This window comes from Taudactylus pleione, unplaced genomic scaffold, assembly GCF_031769625.1.
Source record: "Taudactylus pleione unplaced genomic scaffold, aTauple2 ptg000043l, whole genome shotgun sequence".
Lineage (NCBI taxonomy): Eukaryota > Metazoa > Chordata > Amphibia > Anura > Myobatrachidae > Taudactylus > Taudactylus pleione.
Window position 1 is genome coordinate 5672729 of NW_028284445.1, and position 18135 is coordinate 5690863.

At 43.3% G+C, this 18135-nt stretch overlaps 1 protein-coding gene across 2 annotated transcripts in view; it reads left to right on the plus strand.

Annotated features, from left to right (window-relative positions):
• Positions 1–2690: 2690 nt before the first annotated feature.
• Positions 2691–18135, plus strand: part of SPART (spartin) — a 31778-nt gene continuing 16333 nt past the window's right edge. For both annotated transcript variants that reach the window (XM_088460144.1, XM_088460145.1), the window contains exons 1-2: positions 2691–2804; positions 17177–17952. In XM_088460144.1, coding sequence (XP_088316270.1) covers positions 17179–17952 — 774 coding nt within the window. In that variant the 5' untranslated portion in view covers positions 2691–2804; positions 17177–17178. The remainder of the gene's footprint in view (positions 2805–17176; positions 17953–18135) is intronic.

Here is an 18135-nt window from a genome sequence, read left to right on the forward strand (position 1 = left end):
TGAGTCTCTATGTCCGATAAGCAATAAATATGGAGGTATTTTCTGGGTCACCTAGGCACATAAATATAATAAAGCAGAAATCCCTCTCTGGCAGAGGACACAAATAGGAAGGCTATTTCTGAGGAGGTCAAGAAAATGTTACAAATTAAACCCCATTAATAGAACAGGAATCTTAAAGTGAGTGGATTAGCCCCATAGCTGCCTTTTAAATGATTATTGATTTTATCTTTTCAATTATTGCCACTTTAAATTTGCAGCCGAGATCGCCGGAATCACACTGCTTCACCTAACTCAGACTAAATCATAGACCCCAAAGTGCTAATTCCAAAGTCTGATGGTTCAAATTTCCAAAAGCTAAATACATTTTTAAACTGAATGTGTGTTCCATGCCCATTGTTGATGAACTGATGGAAAGACCGGGGGTCTGTAAGGTCAATCATAGCACTTGACATCACAAAAGGGATACTGGCAGCTACCATTAACCAAAGACGAAACAGCCTGTTTCACCAAAGTTGGTGTATTCCAATATACTGTACAGAGCTGTTACGTAACATTGAGTTGCAGCTACATTGTAGAGAATGCTGAGACATTAGCATTTCTTAGTAATGTAGTCATAATTAGCACTGTTTGGCAGTGCCAGCTTCCTAAAGTACAGCTAGACTCCACTGGAGGAGCAGGCTCAACCACAAACCAAAAAATGGTTCTTGGATACATAAAGTCTCCTACCTGTAGCAGACAATTAATATTGGAGGTATTTAAAGCACAGATAAACAAAACTGAAGCAATTTAAAATTGGCCACAGTTGATGTAAAATAAATAAATTAACATCGCTGTCCAAGGTACAGTGTGATATTACCATAGCTTTAGTTTATTCCTAACTTTGATTAAAAAGCAGTGCCGCTCAGGGACCTAACAGGTCAGGCATGGTCACATTTGGAGGCAGTGAAGATCTTCCCGTAGTCAAAGACTGTTATGTAATTTCAAGCATTAAAAGAAGCTTGTAGCTCAAACAGATACCTCTGACGGGTTGGGTATGGGATTCCGGCGGTCGGGATGCCGCTGGTCAGAATAACGACAGCAGCATCCTGACAGTCAGAATCCCGACATCCTTAGACATCCTCCTTTTTCGTGCCCTGCCCTACTCCACCCTCAGACCCACCCACCCACGTCCACTGAGCCCAGACCCAACAGTGTCGGAGAAGGCAGTCAAAAGGTTAGCAAGTATGACCCTGGCTAGTGCCACCCTGGCCAACCTGCAGTTACAGCCCTGCCTGGTGCCACATATTGCTCTCCATATTATGCTTGGCAGCACCTTTGTCTCAAACTCTGCAATGCAACTCTGCCCATAATGGTTACTATCAGTGCTATTTTTCAGCTTAACTATGACGTAATATCATACATGCCCACTCACCCGGAACTTGCGGTAGGCTCCCGATTTTTCAGGTAGCCCCGGAAGAGTAGGCACTTCTCCCGCATCCTGCCCACTTCATAGTGAAGTGGACAGAATAGGGGGATTCTTACCGTGGTTTTCAATCTGCTGGGGCGACAGGGCTTAATTTGTGCGCGGCCCCGCTTTTCGTCCTATTCAATTCCAAACCACTGTCAGTACTGTCAGAAGTGGGGAAATCAGTCTGTATCACAAAAAAAGATGCACTAACATAGGGAATCAATGTAGATGTGTACTAATAGCCCTAATAAAAGTGTGTGGGGTACTTAATTTAAATTGCTTCTTATTAGTGTGTATGAAAAAGTGGTGAAGAATGGCATAAAGCTGTATTTTTTGGTGAAAATAAGTAGTCCAGTCAAATTTGGGGTACTTGAAAATGGGTGCTGGCATATTTTTATGTTTCTAAAGTGAACTTTTAAAAAATGTCAAAAACACTCCTGCTACATGCACCTGCAATTCCAAAAACACCTGACCCATCTTTGCAGACCCCCAAGAAGCCTATTTCACTAACTTTTATGCTTGTCCCCCCCACTTTTTACTTTTTCGCCCAAAAAATTTACTTTTCTGGGGTGTTCTGAGGTTTTTAAAACATTTTTTTTTGCTAGATTTGTCCATTGGGGGGACTGTCTCAAGGGTTCTGGGTCGTTTCCCCACCTTTGCACCCCAAAATAAAGATTTTGCACTTCTTTTCACCTGCTATTCATAGGTGAATCTTTTTCGCCTATTACATTGCATTGAGTTTCCGCTTAGACGAATTCCGTCTGGAATTGAATTTGGAGATAAGTTCCGACCAGGCGAAAAGCGGCAATAGGCAAAACTTTTTAGCAGATTACGGCTTTTCGCCTCTAATTGAATACGTCCCTGGCTCTTGAAACATCATTAACCTCATACACAGTCGAGGTTCTGGGGACACAAGGGACCCCGTCATCAGGACCGAGGAGATACCATGTAGACAGCTTGCATCAAGTGTAGAAAATCCATTATTTCTACACTTTATGCAAGCTGTCTCTCTCTCTCTCTGACTCTCTCTATCTCTCTCTCTGTCTCTCTCTATCTATCTTTGAGTATATAAAATACCCCATAGTACAGCACGTAAAGCTTACACAGATATACAGGGCAGGCAGGAGAGTGACAGATGGCCCCTTTAATTGCTTTGGTGACATTGCCACTTTAAACAAAAGTCTGTGTCAGGTGTATGCTGGGAGAGTGGGCGGGGTGACAGCTGTAGGGAAAAAGACCAGCACTCAGCAGCAGTTGGAGGAGAGTGAGTGGGAATCAGCGCACTGACAGCAGCAGCAGCAGCAGAGACGTCACACAGCAGCAGCAGCAGCAGCAGCAGCAGCAGCAGAAGACACCTGTGAGTAGTATGATCACTGAGCCGGCAGCAGCACTAGCACTGTACAGCCTGGGTGTCTGTGGTCACTGCGCCCCATGCAGGAACTTGTAGCTGCACCACAGCTGGGTAACCAGTTGTCCAGCTAGTGCCTGTTTCCTCACGTGACAGCAGCTCATACTCTGCACTGTCCATACAGGAGAAGGGGCATATGTATAAAGAGTGAAGAAGTTTCCCATATTTTAGCCAATCAGCTTCTAGCTAACATTTATCAAATTCATTATATAAAATTAAAGGTAGTTGTTTATTTGTTGTTATGGACAACTTCTCTACCCCTTAGAAGGCTTGGTACATCTCCCCTCTAATTCACTGACTTTCTACTTGTCAGACCGGTTCTGTGAGGTGTTTTTTTTTTTTTGTTTTTTAAATGTAATCTATATATATTTATAAGAAAAATGATTCACAAAAGACTCGTAGAAAGAATATAAAACCAACACTAGTAAGGGCAGGTTGGGGACGTGAGTTTAATAATTAACATGTTGACACTACGGGATGCAGGAGTCTATGTACATAGCTTTGGAGAGGAATAAAGTAGATGGAGATAAAGTACCAACTAATCAGCTACTAACTGTCAATTTTCAAACACTGCCTGTAAAGTAGCAGGAGCTGATTGGTTGGTACTTTATCTCCATCTACTTTATTCCTCTCCAAGGCTTAGTACATGGACATCACAGTGAGGTTGAACCCAGCATGCCAACCTGCTAAGGATGTGATTTACAGCATTTTTACATTGTCGGCTGTACAACTTCAAAGATGTTGGTAAAGCATAATGTTACAAGTTGTAATGCCGACACTTAAAATTCTGTAAACCGCACTATTAGCATGTCGGGTTCAACCTCAGCGTCCCCATAGTGAGTGTGAAACCTCAGTGTCCCCATAGTGAGTGTAAGGGCATAAGGCTGGCAGGAGCATCTCTAGCACAGTGTAAATCTAGTTCCTGCGGCATAAATGATGTAAAAACTATGTTGCTAAGGGGCCTATTCATTAAGATGAACTGGCCCGTTATACATGTAGGAACAGTACTTTCCACATTTGTTTTATGTACGAGGCCTATTCACCATTGGAGTCCTGATGTGGCAGCCATCTGCACTAAATGTTTTTGTAGCTTGATTGTGAGAACTAACTCCAATTTTAGATGATACTAGCCCAGAGCGCAAAGTCGGATCCCTCCGCCTCCACCAGCCCTCTTTGTACATGTGTGATGTACGTTCACACAGGATGTAGTCAGGAAGCTGACGGTCTAAATACCGACCACCGGCTTCCCGACTCTCTAATCCTGGCAAAGTACTAATGACAGGCGTCGAAATCCTGACGCCTGTCATTAGACCTACGTCGGGAGCCCGACGCCCGGCATACCAAACGAAGGTAAGTAGGGTGCGGACAGCTGCGGGGGGGGGGGTTAGGTTTAGGGCTCCCGGGGGGACAGGGTTAAGCACTGCCCGGGAGGTTAGGGTTAGGCTAGGGGGAGGAAGGGTTAGGGTTAGGCACCCCCCCGGGGGATTTAGGTTTAGGCGGCGGGGAAGGGGGGGGTTAGGTTTAGGCACTTAGAGGGGGGTTAGGCACTTTGGGGGGAGGTTAGGGTTAGGCACCGTTAAAGGAGGGTTAGGGGGTAAAGATAGGTTAGTTAGTACTTGCCTTTGTAGCTTCGGGTTCTTCACCTCTGCCGGGATTCTGCTGTCGGGATTTGAACCGCCGGCCACGCGACCGGCAGTAATACATACTACACCCGTTCACGCATGTGCACTTACACTGCGGGTTAGTCTAAACTTTCACCTTTACTAATTAGTGATAACAGTGTGTATTTTAGGGATTGCAGGGCAGCTGTCCTAGCATTATAACAATACTAAATTGCTCACCTGCATAGTTTTCCTGCCACCACTGAACTTTAGAAACTTAAGTTCTGCTAAGTCACTGTAAATGATAATTGAAAGACCCCTAAATATAGCAAAAAGATGAACATTATGGTGGTATGGGGGTTACAGGAGGAGGCTGTGCTTTTATAGGGGTATTCAATATGGGAGCGAAAACATAGTTTTTGCGTTAATATCGCACCTATGACGTCATTATCGCAGGTTTTACTTTTACACCGTATTCAATTTCAAAGACTTATCGCAGGTTCGAAAAGTCTTTGATAAAAAACGGGGATAACTTTTCACCATTGAATAGGTGTCGAAAAAAAGTGCAGAATTGGGGTTTAGGGGTGCAGGCTTAAAAAAAATAGCCTGCACCCCTGGGAATGACATTTAAAAAAGAACTGTGTCAAAAAAAGTTTTAAAAAAATAGGGACACCCCAAAAAATTAATTTAAAAATTGAGGTGAAAAAAAAAAAAATGGGAAAAAATTTATTAACAATAGGGAAATAGGTTCAGGGCTATTCTGCAAGTATGCGGCAGATGTATTCTAGAATAGATTTATAGCGGCAGGTGCATAATTGCAGAATTTTTAAAAACTTACTTTAGGGACTTAAAAATATGCTAGTACCCATTTTCGTGTACCCCAAATTTGATGGGACCACTTAAAAAAACGTAAAAAATAACGTAAGTGCTCTTCTGCATCACTTCTTCAATGTCGGGAAAAAACACCTGCTGCGGCTATTTAAATCCCCGACTTTCATTTAAAGGCTAAAACGGGGGTACCCATAGTGATCCCCCATGTTTTTACAACTTTAGGGGGGTCTTACAATTTTTTTAAGGAAAAATTTGTAACTTTAGGCAAATCCAACCTCGCAGACTCCCGTTTTCGTTAATTTCATATTGAATACGGGAATAAGCGGGCACGCGCCCGATACTTTAACGCAGGTAAAAACTCTGATACCCCTGTTAGTGTTCTAGAATAAGCTTCATATTTTCTTTTTCTGTCCTTTCCCAGCATGTGTGCTAGTGAATGTTAATAATATACTGAGCCCCCTACATATTCAAAGTTTTCCTAATCCTAAGTGTTCTTTATTTACATGGTGCTTGTGTGTGAAGTATGTGTGCCAGGGCTGCCAGCTGTCTGTAATTGTACTGCCAAATGGTAACAATAAAGTGACACTTTCACCCAGTAAGAAAATAACTAGTGGTCAGTAAAAATCATATCCTACGCCGCTGGTATCACATTAATAAGTACAGAAGTGTGGGAGGCATGGTTTTCAGCTTGTGTAACTTTGTAATACTTTATTTTAAATCCATTAGCTCAGAGCCTTGGATCCCATTGGCCCTAAGCAACACATTGCTTCGGGGCCCTCTCCCCACCACCCCTCCATTTGTCAAAAACTAAAAAGCCAGAAATAAACCGATTTATGTTACCCTGGTGCCTCAGTGCCCATTGGGCCTAGGTTGCATAATGGGTAATACAGCTGTGCCTCATTATGGTTGTACCTGGTGCTTCCGTGTTTCCCGAATAAATTTTGCTACAGCAATATGTGTCCAGTTTTATTAAATTGTTAGTAAAAAAAATATTTTTAAATTATGTATAATCTTAACTCATTCTTTAGCAGAAGCACGTCATCACATCTGTGCCCTTGTGTGGTTGTCAGGGCTGTGCTACTGTATGTCTGGGGCTCCAGCATTTCTTATTGGTGTCCCGTGACTATCAGATCATACCATAGGTCTCTTGTATTATACTTGTATAGATTGTGTTGTGAGAGGGATCTATTGTGTTCATATGCTAGCAAGTATACAGTTTGTGGCTACATGCTACACAATCAGACATGTATGTAGTGTGTGTGTGTGTATGTGTACATGTTCAGACAGTGCAGGGGGAGTTTTGTGGTCTACAAACGGCAAATCATTTTGCTGTTTTTGTTTTTTTTCCTTGTAGTATATATACATAAAAATCATGCTAGGCTGTGGAACTACAGACCCCAGCATTCTCTGTGACATTTTTAGCTTACTCTAACACAGCATAACTGTGGCAGGGCATGCTGGGATATGTAGTTCCACTCGTTATCTACCACTGTCTGTAATAGGCTATGCTTAGGGGAGAGATTGGCACCTATCCCTGGGAGCTCCCTAATTTGTCAGCCTCACCTGTCCTGTGTTTGTGCTCTGTTCTGTCTCAGAAATTATTGTATAGGATTTGATAGAAATGACTACAGTTAAGACAGTACAATACTCAAACTGTGTGGTGTACAGTATTTTCCTAGTGGAAGGAGAGCCTGGATGAATGTACCTGCAGCATCAGATATTTCTTTTCATTTTATGACTTTTTCATACTTTCTCTGTTAATGTGTCAGAGGATGCCTTCCGAATTTTGACGCATTTTGCGCCCTGAACTAAAATTCTGCCGCAATAACAAAAAAAAGTTGTGTATTTACGTTTGTGTGTATATTGGGTGCGTCACACATACTGTATCTCAAGGTACAGTAGGTCCAACTCAAAACACAGGAGAATTTACTTGCCAGGTTTACAAATATGTATCTTGGGTCCCATGACAGTGTGGAGATGTCGCTCAGCAGTGTTTGTGATAAAGTCTCATTACTGTATTTGTGCACAAAGTGTAATGAAGAGTCCTATACATGAGAGAATGAAAATTATGAAAGTTGCATAGAACAGACTACATGCACAACATGGCCGCCTCTACTGGATGTACAGAAAAGTGCATTTTAAGCACTCTTCTTAGAGGCCTCTTATTGACTATTAGTGATAGAAGACCACTTTTTATATAATCCTCTCTTATTGATTTTGAAGCACAACTACTATAATGTACAGAATAACAACTGTTGCTGTATGTACTATACGAAGCTGTTTGTTCAGATGATCCTCAGTTAAGTATGAATGGGAGCTCATACAAGTGCTTGAGCAATTGAGAAATATGTAAATAAAATATTCAGATGTTCTGCAGTATTATGTGACTACCATAGCAACCACAGTCACATGGCAGAGGGGCTTTGGAATGCCTCTCTCTGCTGTTTTCACTGTCTCTCTCCTCTTCTCTCACGTGACCTGCTGAGAACCTGTGTTTTTATATAGCAGCCAGACACAATGGGGTATTTTTACTAAAGTGCAGGTTTTTCAAATCTAATCTAATGAACCTTTATCCGCTAATGACCATTAATGGTGTAGCATGGAAATGGCTGGGCAGAGCTAGATTAAGCAGTGTTTCTTGTAGTTGCAGAGCACAGGTAGGTAATCTGTTCCTAAACAATAATACATCAGCTGGAGACTTCTAGTCTAATAATAACAGCTGGAAAACCACAGTTTGCGAAATATCTAGTGATCATCTCCGGTGCTGGCTTAAGAAAATGTTTGGAGCAGACAGCTTGCATGTCAGGTCAGACACCAGCCTCCCTCCCGCATTAACAGGTTATTGTATGGTAGAGCAGGAAATTATACAATTTACTCAGTGTATTTGATGGTCATTCAGGTGTGAAAGCTGCTGCTGTAATTGCACATGATCACAGATAACAAGTCACATGCCTGGGCTGGCCAGCAGCCAGATCGGGTGACAGCCCGTGCCTCCAATGCGTCATGTGCAGAATCCTGTCTTACAACCCTAAATAACTTCTGTCTGGGCGCTGTCTCTTTACCCTAAAATTCAGCATTTTAGCCGCAACGACAAATATGCATCGTGACATATGCATATTAGGATGACTGGTAGGATAAATTAAAATATCAAAGTTTTTTTTTTTTTTTTTGTTAATCTCTTTAATTTTTGAGTTGTAGGAGAATCCAAAATGAATGGTATGTTGTCATTCAGGATATCCACGTCGTTGAAATGTGATTATTTCTTCTTCAGGGTCCACAGGATCTACCTTGGGGTATGTAGTTGGAGAGATCCATTGCACCAAACAGCTACAGCTTTAAAGCTCCCAGCATGCACTGGTCCTCCTCCCTATATACCCCTCCTCCAGCCACAGGCATTAATTTTTTTTGTTTGGTGCGCGGCAAGTATCCAGACGCACTTGGTTAACAGCGGGACTACCTAGGCAGTCCCAGGCTTTTTTTTTTTTGATGTACATTAGTTTTTTTTTAACTTCTGAGTTGACCGGTACTAAGTGCCGAATAGGACGCAGGTACTTCGACTCCATCTACCTCCGCTGATGCCGAAACGCCAGTACCGGTATATGCCCTGAGGATTTTGGCGGGCTTCAGCGAGGCTTGGCTAGTGGTGTCGCTGGGGTCCTCATGAGAGGAATCCTGTGCGACGCAGTCCTGGACTCCGGTGTAGGAGACGCACCAGAGGCGGCTGTGGGTGAAGGTCTTGTGTAACGTGTACTCACTAAGGCAGCCGGGGCCATATCGTCTGTCGCCGGGGATGGATAGTAGACGCATTAGTTAGCGTCTACTACTGTGAGGCCAGCGGCCGGCGGTATTTCATACCCATTCCCTCTAAAGAGTGTGTGGGGTTTTCATATGTGAAGTGGGTCACATTGCATTTATACTGTACACCTTATACCGATCACACATTTGTCATGTCTGAGGGTAAAGGTGAGAAGGGTGAGTCTCCGGTGCCGTAAATTCTGTTTTGCAGGCCTGTCTGAACAGGATTTTGTGCATGATGGATTGTGTAGTGCCTATTGTAAACGGCCACCTTTCCTAACTGGTACACCTGCACCTACACAAGACCCTTCAGGTTAAGTTATTGATGTTTCCCCTGGCCCGGGAGATAGAGCCAGCACTTTGGCGCCTTTCCTTGATCCGGCACCTGGCTCCCGCCGTGAAGACTGCGCCCGGCACCTGGCCCCCGACGTGAAGACTGCGCCTGGCCCCCCGACTTAAAGACTGCCCCGGCACCCAGGCCTCAGCGTGAAGATGGCATCCAGCACCCTGTATTTGGAAGGTGGACCAGGCAAGATGCTGTACTCCCTGACCGAGACTCAGAGGATAGACAGGTAACGATCGGTATAAAGCAGGTAGCTCCGCGGGTAGGGGCTGGTTAGGTGCGGTGATAGTTGGTTATAGTATATAGTAGCAGCCTTCCATCCGGGTGTGACACTGCTGCTCTGAACAATATCCTGTGTGCTGTTTACCTATTGCCGATAATGGATTGCGAATTTAGAAAGGTTGAAAGCAGTGTATGTTTAATGTGGTGGTAATTGAGGTTCAAAAATTGGTGTGTGGAAATAAAACCTCTTTCTATTCGTCCTGATCTCTCATCCTCAATATGGAAAATGTATTCTGCTGGTGAGTTACTGAAGAATTGTACAACAACACCACAATGGAGAGGCCTATGCAAAAGTACTCCTGTCACCTGCATTCACACAGTCCAGGCAGCAACTATGGGAATGTAAAGATATCACTGGTTTGTTCATATGAACTTTGTGACTCATTCATTTTTTTGTTCTTCGTAGACTGCATTCTCAAGACTATTGGTTCAGCCCACAAAATGGCTGCCACCAACTAATGTAGGTATGCTACTTGTGCCCTTTAGAGCCGACAACTTTATTATATTTATTCCCCTGCATGTTTATGGTCTCTACTGGTAAAGCATGTAATGCACAGTGGTTAACAGTGGTGGATATAGCAAAACAAGCCCTGCTGACTGCATGGGGCACTTTTTCACAATAAGGCTGGGTACACACTGGAGCAATGGTCATTTATTCTGACATCGAAATAAACGCTTGTGAACAGTGATTGTGCGTCCACACTGGACGACTTTAACGAACGACTGAACAATCACCATTACATTATTCATTAACAATGCACTGGCCGATAGCGATATCGGTAGGTTTGATGTGCAGCACACCAAACCTGGTGACCGTCGCTAGCAACTGAGGGAGCGCGCAATCATGTGTACACACTATACGATGTAGGCGAAATGGCATATCGGACCACCATCGCTCCAGTGTTACCCGGCTTAAGACATCTCTCCCTTCCTTTATTACCTATAGCAGTTTTGCTTGTTTAATTAAAGAGCAGTATACCCTTATTTGTATTTATCATATTTCCTTCTTGTTATAGATACTGTAGACCATTTCTCTGCATATTTGCTTTTAGTAAGCTGCTGATTTATTTTTTTTTGCCTACCATAAAATATCCAGATATGTAATAGACCAGTGGCTTTGGTGATGAATAAATATGGTGCCGTATCCACTCTAATACAGTGATTGCAAAGTATGCGCTATAGAGTGTTTGTGCGCTCTACAGGCAGTGAGGCATATATTGTGATGGGACCCAGAAATTGTGGGCGATCACTGCCCACAGCAGTTGCATCCTTCCATGTACATGTCCCCTATGAATTCCTGTTGGTTTGATTCTTCTGCGCACTCTAGTCAGAGTATGCTGCTGTCTATAGCCTCTCAGCAGGTGGTAGAGGCGAATAGACCAGTGGCAGTAAAGAAGCAGGGGCATAAGATAGGTTCTCTTCAGACATTGCCTCAGGATTCTGACCCAACCTCCTCAGAGTTCTGGGGATGTCCCCTCTCTAGTGACAGCGGTTAGATCTGTCCACAGTATAGAGGAAGAGGAGGTGCCACCAAAATCTAAGTCTCCGGTCTTTCGGTGTCAAAAAGTGGCTAGAGACTATTTTCCTCCAGTCTGAGCAACTGATGAATCTCATGTCTGAAGCATGGCCTACTCCAAATAAGCATTTCCATATTACAAGGAATTTAGCCTCTCGATATCCATTTGCTCACGGTGAATATAGTAAGTGGGAAGTTCCACCATCAGTAGATGCTCATGTGACTAGATTGATCAAGAGCTCTACATTACCCATTCCTGAGGCATCCTCTTTGAAGGAGGTTAAAGATAGAAAACTTTAGTGTTTTCATTATCTGGAGCTATTACAGGCCAGCTATGGCTGTAGCCTGGGTAGCCAAGGCTATGGAAGAATGGACGAAGTCCCTGGAGGTTAGCATGCCCAATGCTACCAGAGAACTGCTATGTTCCCTCTGTCGGATGCGAGAAGCAGCTATATATGTCGGATGCGAGAAGCAGCTATATATATGTGGGAATTAGTCATTGACGCAGGTATCTTTGCTTCTAGGGTATCGGCAGCTTCAGTTGCAGCTTGAAGAATCCTTTGGCTAAAGACCTGGAAGGTGGATACAGGTTCCAAGAAAGCCCTGGAATCCTTTCCTTTTGTGGGGAAGGTACTGTTTGGACTAGAGCTGGATGACATAGTGTCTTCTCTGGCAATCTAAATCTGCGGAGTTGCCATCTACGACTACCCCTAAGTATAGGCAGTCGTCAGCTCTGTCCTTTCGCCCACAGAGTAGGGCAAAGGGACAGTCTTCCTCTAGACAGGATAATTCCCACAGGAAACGGCAGACCAAGAAATCCTGGTCAACCAGCGTCCTGCTTCCAAGTCGGATGGTAAGCCCACTGTCTGATGGGGCGGACCTCTCCCTGGCGGGTCTCAGGGTTGGAGACCGACCCCTACAGTTTTCTCAGGCCTGGCATCAGACCACGACAGATGTCTGTGTTTGAGAGGTGGTCTCTCAAGGTTACGCCATTATGTTCCTGAGGCATCCCCCTCAAAGGTTTGTTGGTACAACCCTGCCTTTAGACCCGATCAGGTCGTCGGCCATCCGGGAGTCTATTGGGGCCCTCCTGAGGTGAGGAGTCATAATCCCCGTTCCTGTGACATAACAGGGAAGGGGTTATTTATTCAAATATTTGTTTTTGATTCAGAAACCAAATGGGCCACATCGCCCTATCCTGAATCTGAAGTCTCTCAACAGATTCATCCATGTGCCCAAATTCTTTATGGAAACCCTACAGTCAATTATTCTGGCAATGGAGCCTGGAGATTTTATGGTCTCCCTGGACATACAGGATGCATATCTGCATGTTCCGATTGCACAATCCCACCAAAGATTTCTAAGATTGGCGGTAGATCAGCAACATTACCAATTTCGGGGTCTACCCTTTGGGCTGGCCACAGCCCCTCGGGTATTTACCAAGATAATGGCAGTGATGACGGCTCATCTCAGACGACATGGGGTCAGGATAATGCCATATTTGGATGACCTCCTGATATTGGCACAATCACAGGACTTGTTACAATGTCATCTTCAGATGACTATTGTTTGCTTACAAGAGCACGGCTGGAGTCCTTTCTTTCTCCAACTCAGTGGTTGGTGCACTTGGGGTGCTGCCACCCTGAGGTGATAGCAGGTATCTGAGGGTAACAAAAAGGGTCCAGTGTCCCAAGACTGACGCGTTTCGCACCGCTATTTGGGGGGCTTTTTTGACAAAAAAATCCAAATAGCGGTGCCCTCAGATACCTGCTATCACCTCAGGAAATCCGAAGAGACTCACGCTGCACAGCAAATTGGATGCTCCTACAACACTGGAGTTGAGGCGGGGATGCAGACGCGATCTACAGGATTCTTCACATTTGCAAGGTAGTCGCGGCCCCTGTTCCTCCCGTTGGAGAAATTGCCTCCCTCTACTACATTCACGTCCAGCTTGAGCGGTTACCACTAGCAACATACACAACTTTTGCCTGATATCTCCCACCGGAGAAGTGATTTTTTTTTTTCACTATATCTCTCCTTTGTGTCTCCTGAATGTATGATTACATGTGATTCCGTCTGGAAACGTATCCATTCCACAAATATATATGGGATACAGAGATATACCATCGATTAACGTTGATTCTGAATGAGACTTTGATCATACTGCAGGTGTGGATTACAATTATTGAGTATCTTATAGTACTGGTATTTACCAGATATTTTAGGATCCATCTCCTTTAGATATATTGAAGTATAAACATGTGATTTCTTACAATTTTCATAATTTATATGATAACTTGATGTTTTTTATAATTTTTTTACTATTTATTGTTTATGTATTTTTATTTTTATTTTGACCGGTCAAATTGATATCATGTCACTGTTTGTTTAATATTAAATTATTTTGTATAAATATATATTTATTTTTTAGCCATATTTTCTCTATTCAATTCAATTAGCGCAGAGAATTAGATTAGAATTTCTGTTTTATCAATCTTCTCACATGTGAGGCGAAATAGAAAATGTGGCATTTATTATTACAGTTGACAAAAATGCAATGAAAACTAAATTTACAACATGACCTGTTGAGAGCATGTAATTGATATGTACATTATGTATAGATAAATGTACAGCGCCAATGACTGGTTACCGGATTGTGATATTCTTGAACCAGTACTGGGAAGAGTTAGAAATTATGCTGAATAAAACAAATGTATTCATGAACAAGTTATGTTAATGTGTCCGTGACTTCACCTGCTGATAGCCCTGCCTGGGTTACTGTAAGCAACTTCCCAGTGGATTTAGTAGATTGTAGTGATGCTTGTAATACCCATGTTGTAAATGCATGTTATATTTATGAGCCTGTTTAATGAATCGCTTTCCAGTTTCATACATGTGATGGGGGAACATCACAAAATGAATTAAAAATGTTGTATATGGTGCAGTCCACCTTATGAATCAGCCTTATATTTACTGGACAAAGTATGGAAATATTAAAGATACAAAACAGTGTTATATCTGCTTAATTGAACCTGTGTATATGGGTATGGGGGCAGGGCTGTAAGTCAGTGATGAAAAATATATGAATTACTGTCAGATATATTGCCTAAGGAGACATCTGCATGGTCAAGTAACTTTAGCTAATCTTATGAATCTTCCTCATACTCCACAATAAATAACACATTAATTGTATTATCTTTCTTCTGAAGACAGCTGCTGAAAGTAAAGTCATTTATATTCCAAGATTAGGGGTGGATGAGGCAGTCTGCACACATTGCTGCTGTTTATCCATATTTGTTTTATAGATTTTTTTTTTTTATTATTTATTTATTTTTTTTAGATATATTTAATTTTATTTCCTCACAGGTAATGTAGTACTATATTTTGAAGCATGGAAGATAGGACTTGAAGGGTAGGGATTAAAGCGATGACTAGGCTATTATTAGCTGGGTTACATAATTGCTGTATTCTAATCCGCATGCTGGCCTAGCCTGTATATCCTTATTGATGTTGAATTTATAAAGCCTGTAGATTGTTAGCATCTATCTACATTTATACAGCACCAACATAGTGCCTGATTCATTACGGATCGCAATAGCGATTACGCACGCAGTTCAACTTCGATAGTATGCTAATCCACTGCGCTCGCTATGCCGCCACAACACAAGGACGCCCACTTTACCTTACACACATCCGTAATGTTTAGCAAGACTGCGAAACCATCGGTACAATCGAGTATCATCGCAGCCTCAAGCACACATGCACAAGCTCTGAATTTGCTAACTTCAGACCACGCTATCAGGCCTCAGGCTGCTTAGGGCATCGCAGTGGTCAATTTCTGTACGCCCATGCAACGGCGTTGAAACGCATTGGCGCGCCTGCGATTCCCCGACCACCCTCCCATCACCACCCACTTCCTGTCAATCACTCTGTGATTGGTCTGCATAGCCGATGCGATCACAGTCCCGATCGCAGTGACCAGTTCGCGCGCACGATGCATACGCAGTACGCAACAATCGGTCGATTGCGTGCGGATTAGCAGTTGCGTTCCTTGCTGTATCAGACCCATAGTCTGCAGCAGAGTAACACCGATATATGTTGACCAGGTAGGTCAGGCAACGTTACATACAGTACATTTTGGTATCCAAACATTTTTTTTTTATTTTTTTTAAATGGAAACTTTATATATTCCATTTGGTCAAAGATTAAGAAGGAAGAGAAAAGTTTCTTGCACAGTGCACATAACCCTTCTCATAATAAAGGCATGGGCACTGTGTAAGAGACCCATCTTTGATCACATAAAAGGGTCATCAGTAGCACTTCCATCTGAAATAGAAATCAACCTGAAATTATATAGTCAAGCGATTAGACACGTAAATAAATTGGAATACAGGTTGAGTCTCCCATATCCAAATATTCTGAAATACGGAATATTTTTAGCATGACTGAGATAGTGAAACCTTTGCTTTTTGATGGTTCAATGTACACAAACTTTGTTTAAGGCACAAATTATTAAAAATAAACTATAAATTACATTCAGGCTGTGTGTATAGGGTGTATATGAAACATATATAAATTTCATGTTTATACATAAACTTTGTATGAGCCATATAATTATTGAAAATTTGGTATAAAATTACTTGCAGGCTGTGTGTATAAGGTGTATATAACACATAAATGTATTCTCTGTTTAGATTTGGGTTCCATTCCCAAGATATCTCATTATGGTATGCAAATATACCAAAATAAGGAATATCCCGATATCCAAACACCCCTGGTCCCAAGCAGTTTAGATATAGGAGACTCAACCTGTATCATTATCACCACTTACAGAACTATAAAATTAAATGGTTTATTTTTAGTTCAGGAACAAAAAATATTTTTTTCTTTGCAGTATTCCTGCCCCGGAATTCCCTTCCTACCACTGGCACCTGTACTCCTGCCCTGGAATCCCTTCCTACCACTGGCACCTGTACTCCTGCCCCGGAATTCCTTTCCTACCACAATCACCTGCACTCCTGCCCCGGAATTCCTTTCCTACCACAATAACCTGTACTCCTGCCCCGGAATTCCTTTCCTACCACAATCACCTGTACTCCTGCCCCGGAATTCCTTTCCTACCACAATCACCTGTACTCCTGCCCCGGAATTCCTTTCCTACCACAATCACCTGTACTCCTGCCCCGGAATTCCTTTCCTACCACAATCACCTGTACTCCTGCCCCGGAATTCCTTTCCTACCACAATCACCTGTACTCCTGCCCCGGAATTCCTTTCCTACCACAATCACCTGTACTCCTGCCCCGGAATTCCTTTCCTACCATTGGCACCTGTACTCCTGCCCCGTAATTCATTTCCTACCACAGTCACCTGTACTCCTGCCCTGGAATTCTTCCTTTCTTTTGCCCACTGGCACCTGAACTATTCTAAAGGCGCACATCCACATGCCGACTAGGGAAAGACCGTACGATTACAACATCATAATCGCACCGTCGTTCCCCATCCCCTGCAGTGCCTACACTGAACGATTAGCCGCTCAGTGTAGGCACCTGCCATCATCCCTGAACATGGCTAATCTGTCGTTATCGGAAGATTGACCGGCATGTTCGGGCGATGATTGATGTCGGAAACGACCAGCAGGAGCGCGCATCGCTGGTTGTTTCCGACATTATAGTGCACGATTAATGAGTGATTGCATGATTACGATGTCGTAATAATGCAATCGCTCATTAATATCACCTAGTTGATGTGCCCCTTAATAGAATACCATACAATGTAACAAAAGGGCCTTGCTCACTGCAGTGTACAATTTAAGGAGATGCGGCAGTGTACTTAGGTGGTCAGTAGTGCTGTATACACCAGACAGCTGCTGTACAAGCCCAGATACAGACATGTGTTTTGCTGTATTCTTGGTCTATATTTCCTTAAATTTTGATCTTCTTTTCTGTTTCAGTGATGGAGAAGCAGCCGCTTCCGGAGATGCAGGAAAACGCCTTAATTCGGAGCATTGAGGAAGAATACAGGAAAGCATTCCACTATATAAATAAAGGTTTGAACGCAGATGAAGCGGGTTACAAGGAAGATGCCCGCACCTTTTACATACAGGGCCAGGAAAACTTGCTAAGGGGATTAAGTGTCTCCTTGCAGGGACCGCAGTGCATGGGACCAGCTTGGGATTCTGCCAGGCAAATGCAGGAAAAGATGCAGGAGACACTGGAGAACATAAACACTAGACTGAATATCTTGCAGCAGAGTATGTCGGGTTGCCCTGCTGTGGGTGCATCAGCTCTATACCCATCACTGCCACCGAAAGAAAAGCCAGAGCGCCCACCACGCCCGCAGATGGTTCCATTCCCTTTAGAGCCAGCCAATGGCATCTCATGTATAGCAACAGAAGCCATAAATCCCTGTATAGGAGGTGCAGCAGCCCCGCCAGCTTACACCCCCCAGGCCACAGATGGGCATTACACAGTCTCCTATGGGACAGAGTCTGGGGAACATTCTATAGTAGGGGATGAATTCTACTGTATGCACACACAGGCACCCCCGGTGCAGAGTCTGGGGGTAGATGCAGAGGAGCTGATCCTCATTCCCAGAGGGGTTCAGATCTTTTACGTCACCCCAGATGGTCTGGTGAGTGCCCCCTCATATCCAGGGTATCTCCGCATTATAAAGTTTATGGATACCACCAGTGAGATGGGCCAGGAGCGCCCCCCTGCTTTCCTCCAGGTAAGATGCACAGCTCTCCCTTACTCTCTGACTATTGACACCGATAATTAGATCACAACACAGTTCATCTACTTATGTACTTATGCTCCCCCCAGTCCTAGGTTGCTCTTGGTGTTAAGATGGATAAAAATATCCAGCTGACCCAGGGGTAGATTTACTAAAACGTCTAAAAAAGAAAAGTGG